The 12,564-nt window shown below is 44.8% G+C and overlaps 1 protein-coding gene across 4 annotated transcripts in view; it reads left to right on the top strand.

The window, feature by feature from the left end:
* Window positions 1-554: 554 nt before the first annotated feature.
* The window catches only part of BLOC1S4 (biogenesis of lysosomal organelles complex 1 subunit 4), a 16,904-nt gene continuing 4,894 nt past the window's right edge, over window positions 555-12,564 (top strand). The window contains exons 1-6 of one of the 4 annotated variants that reach the window (XR_014790197.1): window positions 555-899; window positions 5,725-5,796; window positions 6,724-6,825; window positions 7,748-7,882; window positions 8,400-8,774; window positions 8,857-10,028. Coding sequence is in view for 3 of the 4 variants with exons in the window: in XM_084850081.1 (XP_084706207.1) it covers window positions 669-899; window positions 5,725-5,796; window positions 6,724-6,825; window positions 7,748-7,882; window positions 8,857-8,955 (639 nt within the window). In the remaining variant the exon portion in view is untranslated. Of the gene's footprint in view, window positions 900-2,214; window positions 2,430-5,724; window positions 5,797-6,723; window positions 6,826-7,747; window positions 7,883-8,399; window positions 8,775-8,856; window positions 10,730-12,564 lie in introns of those variants that run through there. The other 3 variants (XM_084850081.1, XM_084850083.1, XM_084850082.1) reach the window with 3 other exon arrangements.

Raw genomic sequence — 12,564 nt, 5'->3', positions numbered from 1 at the left:
TGGTGTGGAGCGGTGGGGGCGGGAAGTCGAAAACGTGACTAGGTGGTGAAGTCACATTGTCTGCAAGTTCGGACTGGTCCCAAGGTGTAGCATGGGAGCAGGACAAAAGACTGACTAAATGCATCCTGTAAGCCTCTTGATGAAGCCAGCTTCTTTCCTCCTTTCCCAGCCCCTTTTCTGGCTGGGTTTTAAATAACAGTTCTCCTCTAGTGTGTAGCTCCCCACATTTTTACGCAGCTGTCAGCGCAGGACCTATACTAATAGCCGCACTGAAAGTGTGGGGAAGCCGAACAGGAGATCGAGGCGAAAAGAGGAAGGAAGAGGAAAGCTCAGGCGCAGCGCCGTTCATCCAGCCATATCGACCTCCGGATTTTTTTGCAGGGGGAAGCGCGGAGCCGCTCGCAGGAGCAAGGCCGGAGGCGGGACTTCCCCTCCCACGAGGCCCAAGCACGCGCCCCGCCGAAAGGCCGCCCACTCGCCGCGCCCCGGAGCGTGGAATTCACGAAGCTCGAGCGCGCCAGCCCTGCCCTTGACGCTGTCCCCGCTGGGCTTCCGTAGCGGGGAAAGGCACGTCGTCGGAGCTCCTTCGCGTGAGAAGCCCCGTATCGGGCGACGGGCGGTTGGCTGCCGGCTGCGCGCGAGCGGCGGGCAGAGTGCGGGCGAAGGGAATGGACGAGGCGGCCGCCGCCGCCGCCGCGGAGGAGCCGCCGCCGCTACTCCAGCTGAGCGGCGACAGCGGCAACGTCTCTCAGAGCCACAGCAGCGCCTCCGGCCTCGGGGACGAAGACGCGGCGGAGGGAGGCGCCTTCGGGGGGGAACTGCTGCTGGCCACCGCCGCGGCCGACTACGCCGCCTGCCTCTTGCCTTCGCCGCTGGGCGGCGTCGCCTCAGCCGGGCGGGTGCGTGGGCGAGCGCGCTCTTGTGGCAGTCCGCGCCCTTTTCAGATGGGGCTCGGGCCCACCGCTGGTCCCCCGCCCGAAGTGGGGGGCTTGCAGCGCCAGCCTGCGGATCAGCCTTCCCCGACCTGGGGCCCTCCAGAGGGGCTGGACTGAGGCCCTTCTAGTCCGACGCATCTGGACGGCACCAGGTGGAGCTGCTGTGGATGGTTATTCAGAAGCAAGCGCACTGCGTTCAGTGGGGCACGCTCCCGGATAAGATGCATAGGATTGCAGTTCCTTTTTCTTCTTTTTCTTCCTGTTTTAATGTGTTTTCCTCTTTCTGGTGTCATCCTATGAAGCTGGTTGGTGGGAGTTTCAGGACAGATAAAAGGAAGGGCTTCTTCACACAGCACATAGTTAAACTATGGAATTCGCTACCACAGGATGTAGTGATGGCCACCAACTTGGATGGCTTTAAAAGGGGGTTGGACAAATTCCTGGAGGAAAAGGCTATCAATGGCTACTAGTCCTGATGGCTATGTGCTACCTCCAGAACCAGAGGCAGTGAGCCTGTGTACACCAGCTGCTGGGGAACATGGGTGGGAGGGTGCTATTGTGCTTATGTCCTGCTTGTGGGTTCCTGGTCAGCAGCTGTTTGTCCACTGTGTGAACAGAATGCTGGACTTGATAGACCCTTGGTCTGATCCAGCATTGCTCTCCTTGTGTTCTTATGGTTTGCTGGCTTGCTCTCTTTCTCTAACCAAAATCAAAAAAAGAACAGCTGCACCAATTGAATTCCCAATGCGTTTCAACCCAGGTCTTTATCAAGGGAAAAACTTCTAGAGACTTTTCTGGAGGATTCCCTCTCCCTTACATCTTCCAAAGGATAGCAGTACATGTTTTCTCAGAAGTAAGTTCACTTGAGTTCAATCTATGGGTATAGAATTACAGCCTTAGTATCAATATGGGAATACAGGAGGATGCACACTGGACAATGTTGTTGACTTTTTCTTTCCAGTGTTGCTCTTCCCTGCTTCACTCTTTCATGCTTCACAAGGCCCAGCCTTGTCCTCACAAAAACTAAGTAAGAAACAACAATTAGGGAGCAATCCTGTGGTCCCTAGACATTGTCTGAGGAGCTATAGGATACTGGGGAATCTCCCCTCCGAGGTCAGAGACAGTGCTCCGACCTCAGAAGGGGGAGTCAGAGATCCACCTCCCTCCCCCAAACCCTCACAGCCAGTGTGGAAAGAACCGTGCTGACTGCCCTCCAAGGTTGGAAATTTACCTCAGGGAGGAAAGAAGGTATTTCAGTGGGTAAGGAGGGGAGGAGACCAGGGAGGCCAGGATATGAGCTATCCTGAGCCTCTTCTAGCCTCCTTCCCTCCCCTCTGAAGTGATGTTGCTAGACAAGCAAAAAAGCCCATGTATTTATTTATTTATTTATTTATTGCATTTATACCCCGCCTTTCTCCCTCTCGCAAGGAACTCAAGGCGGCTTACATTATCCTCCTCCTCACCGTTGTATCCTCACAACAACAACCCTGTGAGGTAGGTTGGGCTGAGAGTCTGTGACTGGCCCAAAGTCACCCAGTGAGCTTCCATGGCCAAGTGGGGACTAGAACCCGGATCTCCCGGCTCCCAGTCCGTCACTCTCACCACTACACTACACTGGCTCTGTAGTGAAATATGCAAGGCGAAATGACAGAGAAGCAAAGATCATGCATTGGATGATTAGAAGCCTCCAAGTTCGGGGGCTTCCGATCATCGAGGCCACAACCCATGGGACTGCGCCCTTAATGTCCATGTCTGATAGGTCAAAGCAAGGTTTGATAGCTACTGGGCAGACTAAAACAGATGAAAATGAAATGCCTATGTGCATGTAGAGTGCAGCTGTCCATATTTGAGAAATGATTAGATTGGTGTCTGCTAGAGGTGTTGCTTTAGAGATTAACAGTGTGTATATCCAGATTAGTTCATGTTAACCTAGTTATTAATTAAGAGATACTCAGTATTTACATTTTTGAAAATCCATTTTTTTATTTTTCTGATTTTTTCTGTTTTAACTGTCCTCTGTCCACAATTCTGTCTAGCCTGGGTCTTTGCACTTGTGACTTTAGAGAAACAGAAACCAAAAGGCCAGAACTTTCAAGAAGGAAGTGCTGTAAATCATGCTGGACAGAGTCGTTTTCCTGAGATGAAAAATTAAAATGAATGCCCATGTTTCACTGAATTTCCTACTAATGTGTGTGAGTGCGACAGAGCCATTCATTTTTATGAGACTGTAAGTCTAGGTTTATGATAAGACTCGGTTGTAACTATGTTATTTTTTAAATGAGAGGTTTTTTATTTTATTTATGGTTGTTTTTTTACAATAAAAATCAGTTTAAGTCAAAAATCAAATAGCTGCTTTTCTGATTGTTTTCACCAGTTGCAGGTTTTCTTGACCTATTTGCATTCTTGCTCCTTGTTATCCTGTCTCTTGAAAAGTAAGGGCTCTGATAAGGTCATTATAACCAATTACATTCTGAGACATTAGAAGTATCACTGAACCATCATTTCAGGGACAATAGGAATGGTTCTGGGGTTTTGCAGTGCACACTATGTGCATCTACTCAGAATTAAGTCCCATTGAGTTCAGTAGGACTTACTTTCAGATGTGTATAGGATTGTGTGTATACAATTGCAACCTTAGAGTAGTTACCCCAAAGCACACGTGCTACTTTGATAAGGCTGGTTCCTTGTGCTTAGAGCCATTGTTCTAGTAGTGATGGAATGCTCTCTATTGTAACAGAACACTATTTTGCATACAGTGGAAACTGTCCTTGCCAATTATCTCTTTCTATTTCTCAGATTGGTTCTCCTATCAGATTGCCTTCCTTCTCTCTTTAGAGCCCCTCAGAGTTCTGCTCTAGGTCCCTACTTTCTTCTCTTTACAGTGTCTTGGGTAACCTCATCAGATCCCATTGTTTGCAGTACCACCTGTCTCTCTCTTCCCTAGACATCTTTCCCTTTGTCCAGTTCTGATACATCAAACTCGGCATGTCCAAGGCTGAACTATTCGTCTTTCCTCCCAAACCTTCCTCTCTACAATTCTTTGCCATATCAGTTGACCTAAATCACCATTCATCCTGTTGATTAGGCAATGTAGTGCCCCCCAGATGTTTTGGCCTACAAATCCCACCATTCCTGGCCATTGGCCATGTTGGCTGGGGCTGATGGGAAGGCACCATGTTGGGGAAGGCTGCTGTACACTGTTGGAAAGATCAGCCTGTTTCCCTCAGTCTCCCCCAACCCCGGCTAAAACCTTGGTTTGCGCTCTGGTAATCTCCTACAACCTTTTGCAAATTACCGCAAATCCACAAATCACTGCAACCTTTTCTTTTCTGACCTTCTTCTCTCATACTTTGGCCCTCTTGTCTCTATCCACTGCCAAAATCATTCACATCTCCCACCCTTTTGCTTTCAGAACATTCAGATTCCTTCACTAGGTTTGCAACTCCTTCCTTATCCAGCACAAACTTCGTGGATTTACTTTTAAAGCAAGTGTAGGCAAGTTGTGGTCCTCCAGTTGTTTTGGCCAACAACTCCCATCAGCCCTAGCCAGCATAGCCAATGGTGAGAGAGGATGAGAGTTGTAGGCCAAAACACCTGGAGGGATCCCTGTTTTAAAGCCATCTACAGCCTTACCTGCCCTATCTTTTAGCCCTTGTTTTTCACTATGCCTGTGCCCACGACTGCCACTCCTCCAACTTGCCCTCAGCTGTCTAAATGTCTCCTGCTCCCTTAAATAACTCTGTCCATTCTCCTTTGCTGTCCCTTACACACAAAACTCCCCCACCCAAAAAAACATGCATTTGGTACCACCTTCCCCTATCATCAAATCTCTGTCTAAAATCCACCTTTTTCCACATGGCCTTTGGCTTATTCTTGTAATTTTTATTCCAAAGGGTAACCAAGCTTTAAATATATGTAATGTCATTTGTCCACCTTTCCCACCCAGTCTCTGATGTTTTCTCTGCTGTCCATTTTAGACTGTAAGCATTTGGGGAGCTGGGGTTTGTACTTCCTATGTAACTCTGTAAGGCACTGTATCTACTGATGGTGCTGTATTAATCATACATTTAGGGAGCAAGCCCAGGGGCAACTGCCTATCCAGTGCAGGGTGGGAGGAGTGGATCTCCTCCTTGCTCCCCCCACCTGGCTTTCACGGCTAGACAGCTGATTTCGGCTGTCTAGCCACGGGACCTCGGAGAGCGGGAAGCTGCAGCTGGATGACACATAGGATGTGTCATATTGGCATTTCTGAGCTCCCCGCCCCCAAGAATGCCCCATTTTTGCTGCGCTGCTCTTATGAGTGCGGCGCACGGGGCTGATACGCATTGCCTATGAGGTGGTGCGGGGGGGGGGGGTTGGTTCGAGGTCAGTTCTCGGAGGAGTGTGGGCTCCAAGGTTGGTTCCCAGAAACCAACCTATCCTGTGGCTGTCTAGCCGCTAGGCTATAGGATTGCACCCTTATTGTTGAATTTTCCAGCAATAAGTATTGTATTTCATATCAACCCCCCCATAGAGAACAGTGAATCCCACAGTAGTAGAGGCAGTTCTAGCAGAAAGTCAAAGGTAAAGTGCCACCATAGTGGTCAGCAGCTGGTGGTTTCTGAGCCGTGCCACCTCTTTTTCTTGTCTTTGCACTTTCTCAGGTGGTTCAGAGACATGGGAGGGAGTGTTGTGTTTTTTCCTCTGGGTTCGCTGATTTTCTTTTTAATCTCAGGTCTACACTTTCCCACCTGTGCTTTTGCCACCATTGCTGCAACACTGGCATCATTTTAGAACTTTGTTTTTGCAGATTGAAACCTTAGATAAGAGTCTGGAAGATTTGCTGACCAGGGTTGATGAGTTTGTGGGGATGCTAGACATGGTAGGTATGCTATTGAAAAATGCGCAAGTTAACCTAAGCTAACATCGCTTATTGTAGAGTTGTATGAAGCCCTTTCTTTTAAGAACACAACTGATACAACTTATGTTGGGGGCAAGCCATTAAAATCAGAAGACTTTCAGGCATGCTTTTACAGAAAGGTGAGGTGAAATTCTAAAACGTAGGTGTCAGATTCCTGCCAGATGCCTGTCCAGCTTCTCAATAAAGAATCAGTTTAAACAAGGCTTTTAGCATTACTTGAATAACACAAACAAACCTTTTGATAATTGCTTAGAAACCTCAAGCCTCCATAGGCAATCCTTATAAAAATGGAAAACATTTGTCCATTCCAACAACAGAAAGAGTTGGTCCTCAGCTCTGGACTTTAGCTTGTATGTGTTGGTGTAACTTTGTGTCCAAATCTGCGGTAGCTCATGCTAAACTATCAAATTCTATTGTTTGGGGGCTTCCTATCATGCCTAGAGGCATGAACAAATCTGCTGTGAACCATGTCCAGTTTTTAAACCAGGCTATAGGTATATATGTTCAGTTAGATAATGGTTGAGATTGCTCTCAGGGCTGGCCCTATCATTAGGTAGAATCAGGCTGTTGCCTCAGGAGGCAGATGCTGGGGAGTGACAGTGAGGTGTTGGAGGACAGAGTGGTATATGGCCTGCCCTGCGCCCCCTAAACTAGCCTGCTGCCCCCAGGAGGACGGCATCTTGTCACCAGGGTTGAAGTAAGATTCCACTGTCAGTCCATTTGGCTTCTGTATTGAGAATAGGGGACACCATCTTGTCCTTTATCTCAGGAAGAGAAATTTCTTGGGCTGGCTCTGGGTAATGTTAATTACATTGTTTAGAATTTATCAAAAGTTGTTCAAACTTGATCACTCCTTTGTGTAGGCAACTTTGTCTGGTTTTTCTCTAGATTCGAAGTGATTCTTCTCAAGTAGTCAATGAAAGTGTACCACATATTCATACAAAGGCTATAGAAATGAGACGGCTATATAGGAAAATTGACAAACTAGAGGTATGTGTTTCCAATGTCAGTGTCACAGTCCCTTTTTATAGGGCTAATATGAATTACCTATTGTATTATTTTCCCTTGTTGTGTTGTTGTTTTGAGCCTGTAACCTTATCAGTGTAGAAGACATGCACTCATTCTAGTGATCTGTTTCCGACCATTGAGCTCCAAAATGTGTAAAGATTATCCCTGCCTGCAAGAACTTTCCTGTCTGAAAGGGGAGGAAAGTTTCCATATCCATCCCTTTCCCTGCATGGTGATGGACCCCTGGATTGGACAGATTGGCCCTTGCTGCCCGTAAAACCTATTTTAGAGCTGCCACTCCTTTTCTTGATACTTGTTTGTGTGGTTTCATATAATAGAGGAGAAATGTGCTTCTGTATTGTAAATCTGCGTAGTGAGTCACTTCAGAACAGCTTGTCATGTCCAGATGTATACACCAGTCCCATATCGTTTAAATCATGTTTCAGATCTCAAATGAGTTCAGAAGTCCAAAATAAAAATGGGGGGTTCTTCATCTATTGTGCTACCATCCCTTTTTTGTAATTATGAGGTAGGAAACATTTTTTTAACACAGGCATAGAAAACTAACAGTTCTAAAAAACAAAAAAAATGAGCCACAAGGACCGCTTGCTACTCAGTGCTTGAATAAACCATTTATTGGATATGTGCAAAATGCAGGTGCTTTGCTGCAGTCTGATCCACAGTTAAGTGTGCTTAAAGTTCATTGATTTCGACAGGCTTAAACAAAGTAAGTTGGATTGTGGCTCTTGGGTTTCATGTAAATTAGGTTTATTTTTTTACTTTTTCAAATAATGGCAAAAAGAACAATTTAGCTAGGAAATGATTGTGGTATGTTTCTGTGCTTGCATATGTTCACTGCTATTGCTGATCTGTTTTCTCTCTTTCTTTTCTTTTCTTGAACCAGGCCTTTGTGAAAGTGGTTGGAAACAGCGTGGCTGGAATGGAGGAACAGATCACAAAGGCAGAATCAGACCTTGGGACATTTCCAAATACTTTTAAAAAACTCTTACACACAATCAACGTGCCATCTTTTCTTAATGTAAGTTTTCTTTATTAATGGTGAAAATACTTTGTGGAACCATACACGTGATACTACTTTTTGTAAGTTCAGAGGCTAGTCTATGGCAGGGGTGGGGAACCTGTGGCTGTCCAGATGATGGACTGCAACTCCCATCATCCCTCATCATTGGCCGTACTGGCTAGGGCTGATGGAAGTTGGAGTCCAACAACATTTGGAGGGCCACGGGTTCCCCACCCCTGGTCTGTGGGAATCCTGAGTTTAAGCTCCCTGAATGTGTTTGTGTGCCCAAGATAAAAGCTTTGGAGGGCAATATCTCCCCACTGTTGAGATGTGGCCTGGCAGTCTAGGAGAGCACAATCTAGCTCCTATTCTTGTATTGTTGCATCCCTTAGCAATGTCTGCTTATAGCATTCCTCATTCCTTCAAGGGATTTTCTTCCCTATTGCACTTCTGAGGTGAAAAATTATTTTGGGGACAACTGGAGCATTGGAACTATCTGTACACGCTGTGATTGAAAAGTACTGTTTTCTTACAGAAGACAAATCTCTGAAGTATTGAAGTGATAACAAAAAATCTGCCATACTGGCCAGTCTACCCACTCTTCTCCACACCACCATGCAGAAAGTTGCAAGTGCTCTTTCCAAAAGCAGATAAAGAGGTCTGTTGCTTTCATAAGAAATGACTGGCAGATCTTCAGCTCCATTTTCCCATCTTGGTTCCTTTTTGGATCGTACCTGCCTTGTTTCAGGAGCAATTATTCATACATCTTTTTCACACACATAGTTCTGTTGCATAAAATACTAGCTGTAGAATTATTTAAATCTTTCCAAAATTTATCTCGCGTGCGTGTGCACTTTCAAACTCTGGGAAGACTGAAGGTACATGGATTTTAAAAGATCCTTTATGCAAGGTACCATTAAAATTGTGGATTCTAAAATTTGAACCTTACTCTGTTGCATGCAAGTATTTTAACACAGAGATTGTAATTACAGAAATCGTCTTCAAGGCAGAATCAAACCCTTTATGAACCTCCTGACCTCTTCAAGACTGAAGACTACTTTCCTTTTCTTGGTGAAGCACAGCATATGTGATTTAGCTGACAATGTCATTCTCTGAAAGATAGTATTATAAGTGAATGAGATCCACGATGGTCTTTAGGTTGTTGCACTTCTTTGAAAACCACGGTTTGCTGCTTTCCGGTGTCCCAGTCTATCTTCATCTGTTTTTACTTCCGCTGTGTCTGGCACAGAATATACTTTTTTTTCTGGTCTTCCTAAAGTGGCAGCTAACTTTATCAGTAAGTCACGTCGAAAGGGGTGGGGAGGAAGCACATGAGCATACACACACCAGTCACATGGCCTGCAGATGAAACTAGCCCTTTCCCCCACCCGGAGACCCAGTGAAAAGGATACAAAAGGAAAGCGACCTGCCAACCACCCTTAGAAAGTGGCAGGAAAACCAAACAGACAGAAACAGAAGATGCAAGAGAGTCTTTCCTTGCATGTGCCCATTTCCCTTTCCAGCATGAACAGGCAGGAGAAACAAGTACAGCCTTCTGTGTATTTCTCTGTTCTTCATCCCTTCTTGTTTTTCAAGCCATAAATGGCTCAGAAAGTAAAGTGGGAAGAGGGAAACAAGAGGCCAAGCAATGGAATTAACTTCCATCTTCCCCTATCAAGAAAGAGCCTGGGATGGATTGGCTTATGGGCAACGAGTTCCCAAACTATATTACGTATCTGGTTGGTTAAGCTCATTTGAAAGCCCATTTGTAGTCCAAGAGAAATTATTTACGTAGGAAAGAATAGAAGAAATGTACATTTTTGTATCTAATAGTTTTGCTGCTGCTAGTAGTAATCCACACATACCACGAAGATGTTTTTAAAATAGTTCTGTGGTACATTTAAGTGCAATAAGGACCAAAACTGTATGCATTCATGTCCTTCATGGATGCCTGGATTCTGTTGTATATCTTGGGGCAAAATATACTGAATAGAAAGAAAATGCTCCTTTGTTGTTTGAACTGCTGCAGAGTAAACGGCAGTATGTGCTCGCTGCTGTTATATTTCAGAGGCATGTCTCTGTCAAAGTCTTTTTTTGAATATCTTAAAACTTTTGTATATAATGCCAAAAGTGTAATGACCAAAGCTCTTATAACTTAAAATTTAAATAAGATTTCTCATTGTATGAAGCCTTTATTTTTAAGCCATGAAAATGTAAATTGTTTCAAAGGAAGCTATCCATATCTGTATCACAAGATCTTATTTTTTCAGTCTTTGGTAGAGCTGACTGTTCACTTCTTTCTTCTTGGGCACTGTTTTGCCATGTTTTCTAATATTTTGTAAGTGTTCTTGCCCTTTTTGTTTCCATCTTTTGTATAGGAGTTCCTGAAAGAACAAATTCTTTCCTCTGTGTTCCCCCTCTTGGTTCTATTACTTGTTCTCCAATACCAGCTTTATGCTGTTGATCTCTACTGTTCCTCTGCCTGATCTTTCTCCTCCTTTCACCAGTCTCCTGTGCCTTCTCTGCTTTCAGGGGATGAATACCTATTTTCTCAAACTCCACCATGCCAAAAGTGAGTCCTCCTTACCTTCTCCCAACATTACTTTCGCTTGTTGATACCGTTTGCTCTTCCCAAGCTCAGAATCCTGGAAAAATGTTTCTTTCCTCTTATGTTCGCAGTCCTGCCATTTTCAGTTAATCGATATCACTAGAATTCACTCTCCTTTCCCTAGGACAGGGATAGGCAACATTGGCGAGTCCAAGGGCCAGTTTCCTCACCCCTCCACACCATCAATTTTGCTGCCAAAATCCAGCAGGCTGGCAGGAAACCCTCACTTAAAACAAGGCTTGCTGAAAGAGCACACCTTGTTTCAAGCAAAAATCACAATCCTAGGAGGCTTCCAGAAGCATTTCTGCTGGAAAATATGGTGTGTGCTCCCCCCATGACTAATTTTAAAGTAAAATGGCCTCTTTTTTTTTTGCTGCCGTCCTTTTTGTTGCCGAAACATCATTTAGAGGCACTGCCAAAAATGTTTTTTCCCATTTAGACTACAGTAACAATCCTTATTTAGGAGATGCAGAGACCAGCATGTCCATTCTGTCTCAAACGTTGGTACTCATATTAAATTTTTCACTTCATTCCTTCATGTTACACTAGCTTGTAAGTGGTTTCAAGTATCTCAATGCTCTTAGCTCATCTGTATCTTTTATGTAGCTGCTCATCATTGGACCTTTGCTGTACATGTACCACTCTTCTGGTTATGTTTATTTTCTATTGCCTGTGCCCCCCTTGTTCCTTACAGCTCCCTATCGCTCAAATGCCATTCTACCGGGTATCCATTGCTAGTCAAACACCCAAGTCACTTTTTTTTGTTTCTTAATTGGCCCTCCATGGGTCTTGTCCTTGATGAGATTGTAACCCTGCAGGCAAGGGGTTGGACTCCGGCTCTGCCTTCCATGGACAGAACAGCTCCACTTACAGAAGGTGCCTCTGCCTGGTTTTCAGGGATCCCCACACCCCCAGTTCACTCCATTTGGCAGGCTCCCCAACCCTCTGAAGTCTTTTCATGGGGCTTGAGCAGTACATTCAAAACTCAAACTGCAATCCAGCTGAAGTTAGAAATTACTATTGTCCCTTGGGTACAACATAACAGGTTAGGGTACAATTATTTCATTCAGCAGACTTACGCTGGGCTAACTTCAACTGCATTGGGACCATAGGAGGAAAAAAATGCCATGGTGGTTAATGGGCAAGGAGCTCCATGCCAGCCTTATGAGGCTAAAGCCAGTCTTGTCTGAACAATACCCAGGCTGGTTCTCATAGAAAAACCACATATACAGCGGGTAGGTTCATATGCTTTTAGATGTTCTAATCTATTATGTTCTAAGTTTCATCTTTCTCATGGCAATTTAGGGAATGTGATCTTAAGCAGCAACACAGCTTTGAGGACACAGAACTAGGCAAGCTACAGTTCCTAATCTTCAAATACACCTCAGTTGAGTTGCGGGAAGGGTGCCACCTGGTTAAAGAAATCTTAAGCTGTTTATGAAATAGAACCACATTAACTGCACATGAAAGTTTTGGTGAAAAAAAGCATGCATTTGCTTTTAGGTTATATCTGTAATGCATCACAGCACATTCCACAGAGACTAGGGCAAATCCTAAAAATGTTAAGAAGTTGCAGACCTCTGAGAACTGAAAAAGCCTTTGGGTTAAAACATACCTTACTCCTTTCAAGGCTTAAGCGTGGAAAAAGGAGTATTAACAGGCAACCCCACCCTCCATGACTGGGCTACATCCACTTCATGGTGTTCTCATACATGCTCTTGCCGTAAAGAGGATTAATATTAATCGAAGGTAAGACTATCAATGGCTACTAATCATGATGACTGTATATTATCTCCAATATCTGAAGAAATTTGCTTTTCAATACCAGTTGCTAAGGAACATGAATAGGAGGTGTTTTTGCACTTGCATCCTGCTTGTGGATTTCTCATAGGTATCTGGTTGGCCATTGTGGAAACAGAATGCTGGACTAGATAGGTGTGATCCAGCATGGCTCCTCTTACGTTCTTAGTGAGGCATAGCTGTACCTACCTTGCCCACCCAGACTGATCTGCCTTGTGTGACAATTCTATCACAATACCATGTGAAGGAAAGTACATCAGGCTTATGTGTTATGGTTGTTTGAGGAATTCCT

Source organism: Heloderma suspectum, chromosome 4, assembly GCF_057233095.1.
Source record: "Heloderma suspectum isolate Gila_16-S chromosome 4, 16-S_ref, whole genome shotgun sequence".
Taxonomy (NCBI): domain Eukaryota; kingdom Metazoa; phylum Chordata; class Lepidosauria; order Squamata; family Helodermatidae; genus Heloderma; species Heloderma suspectum.
This window is presented reverse-complemented; position numbering and strand designations above follow the sequence as displayed.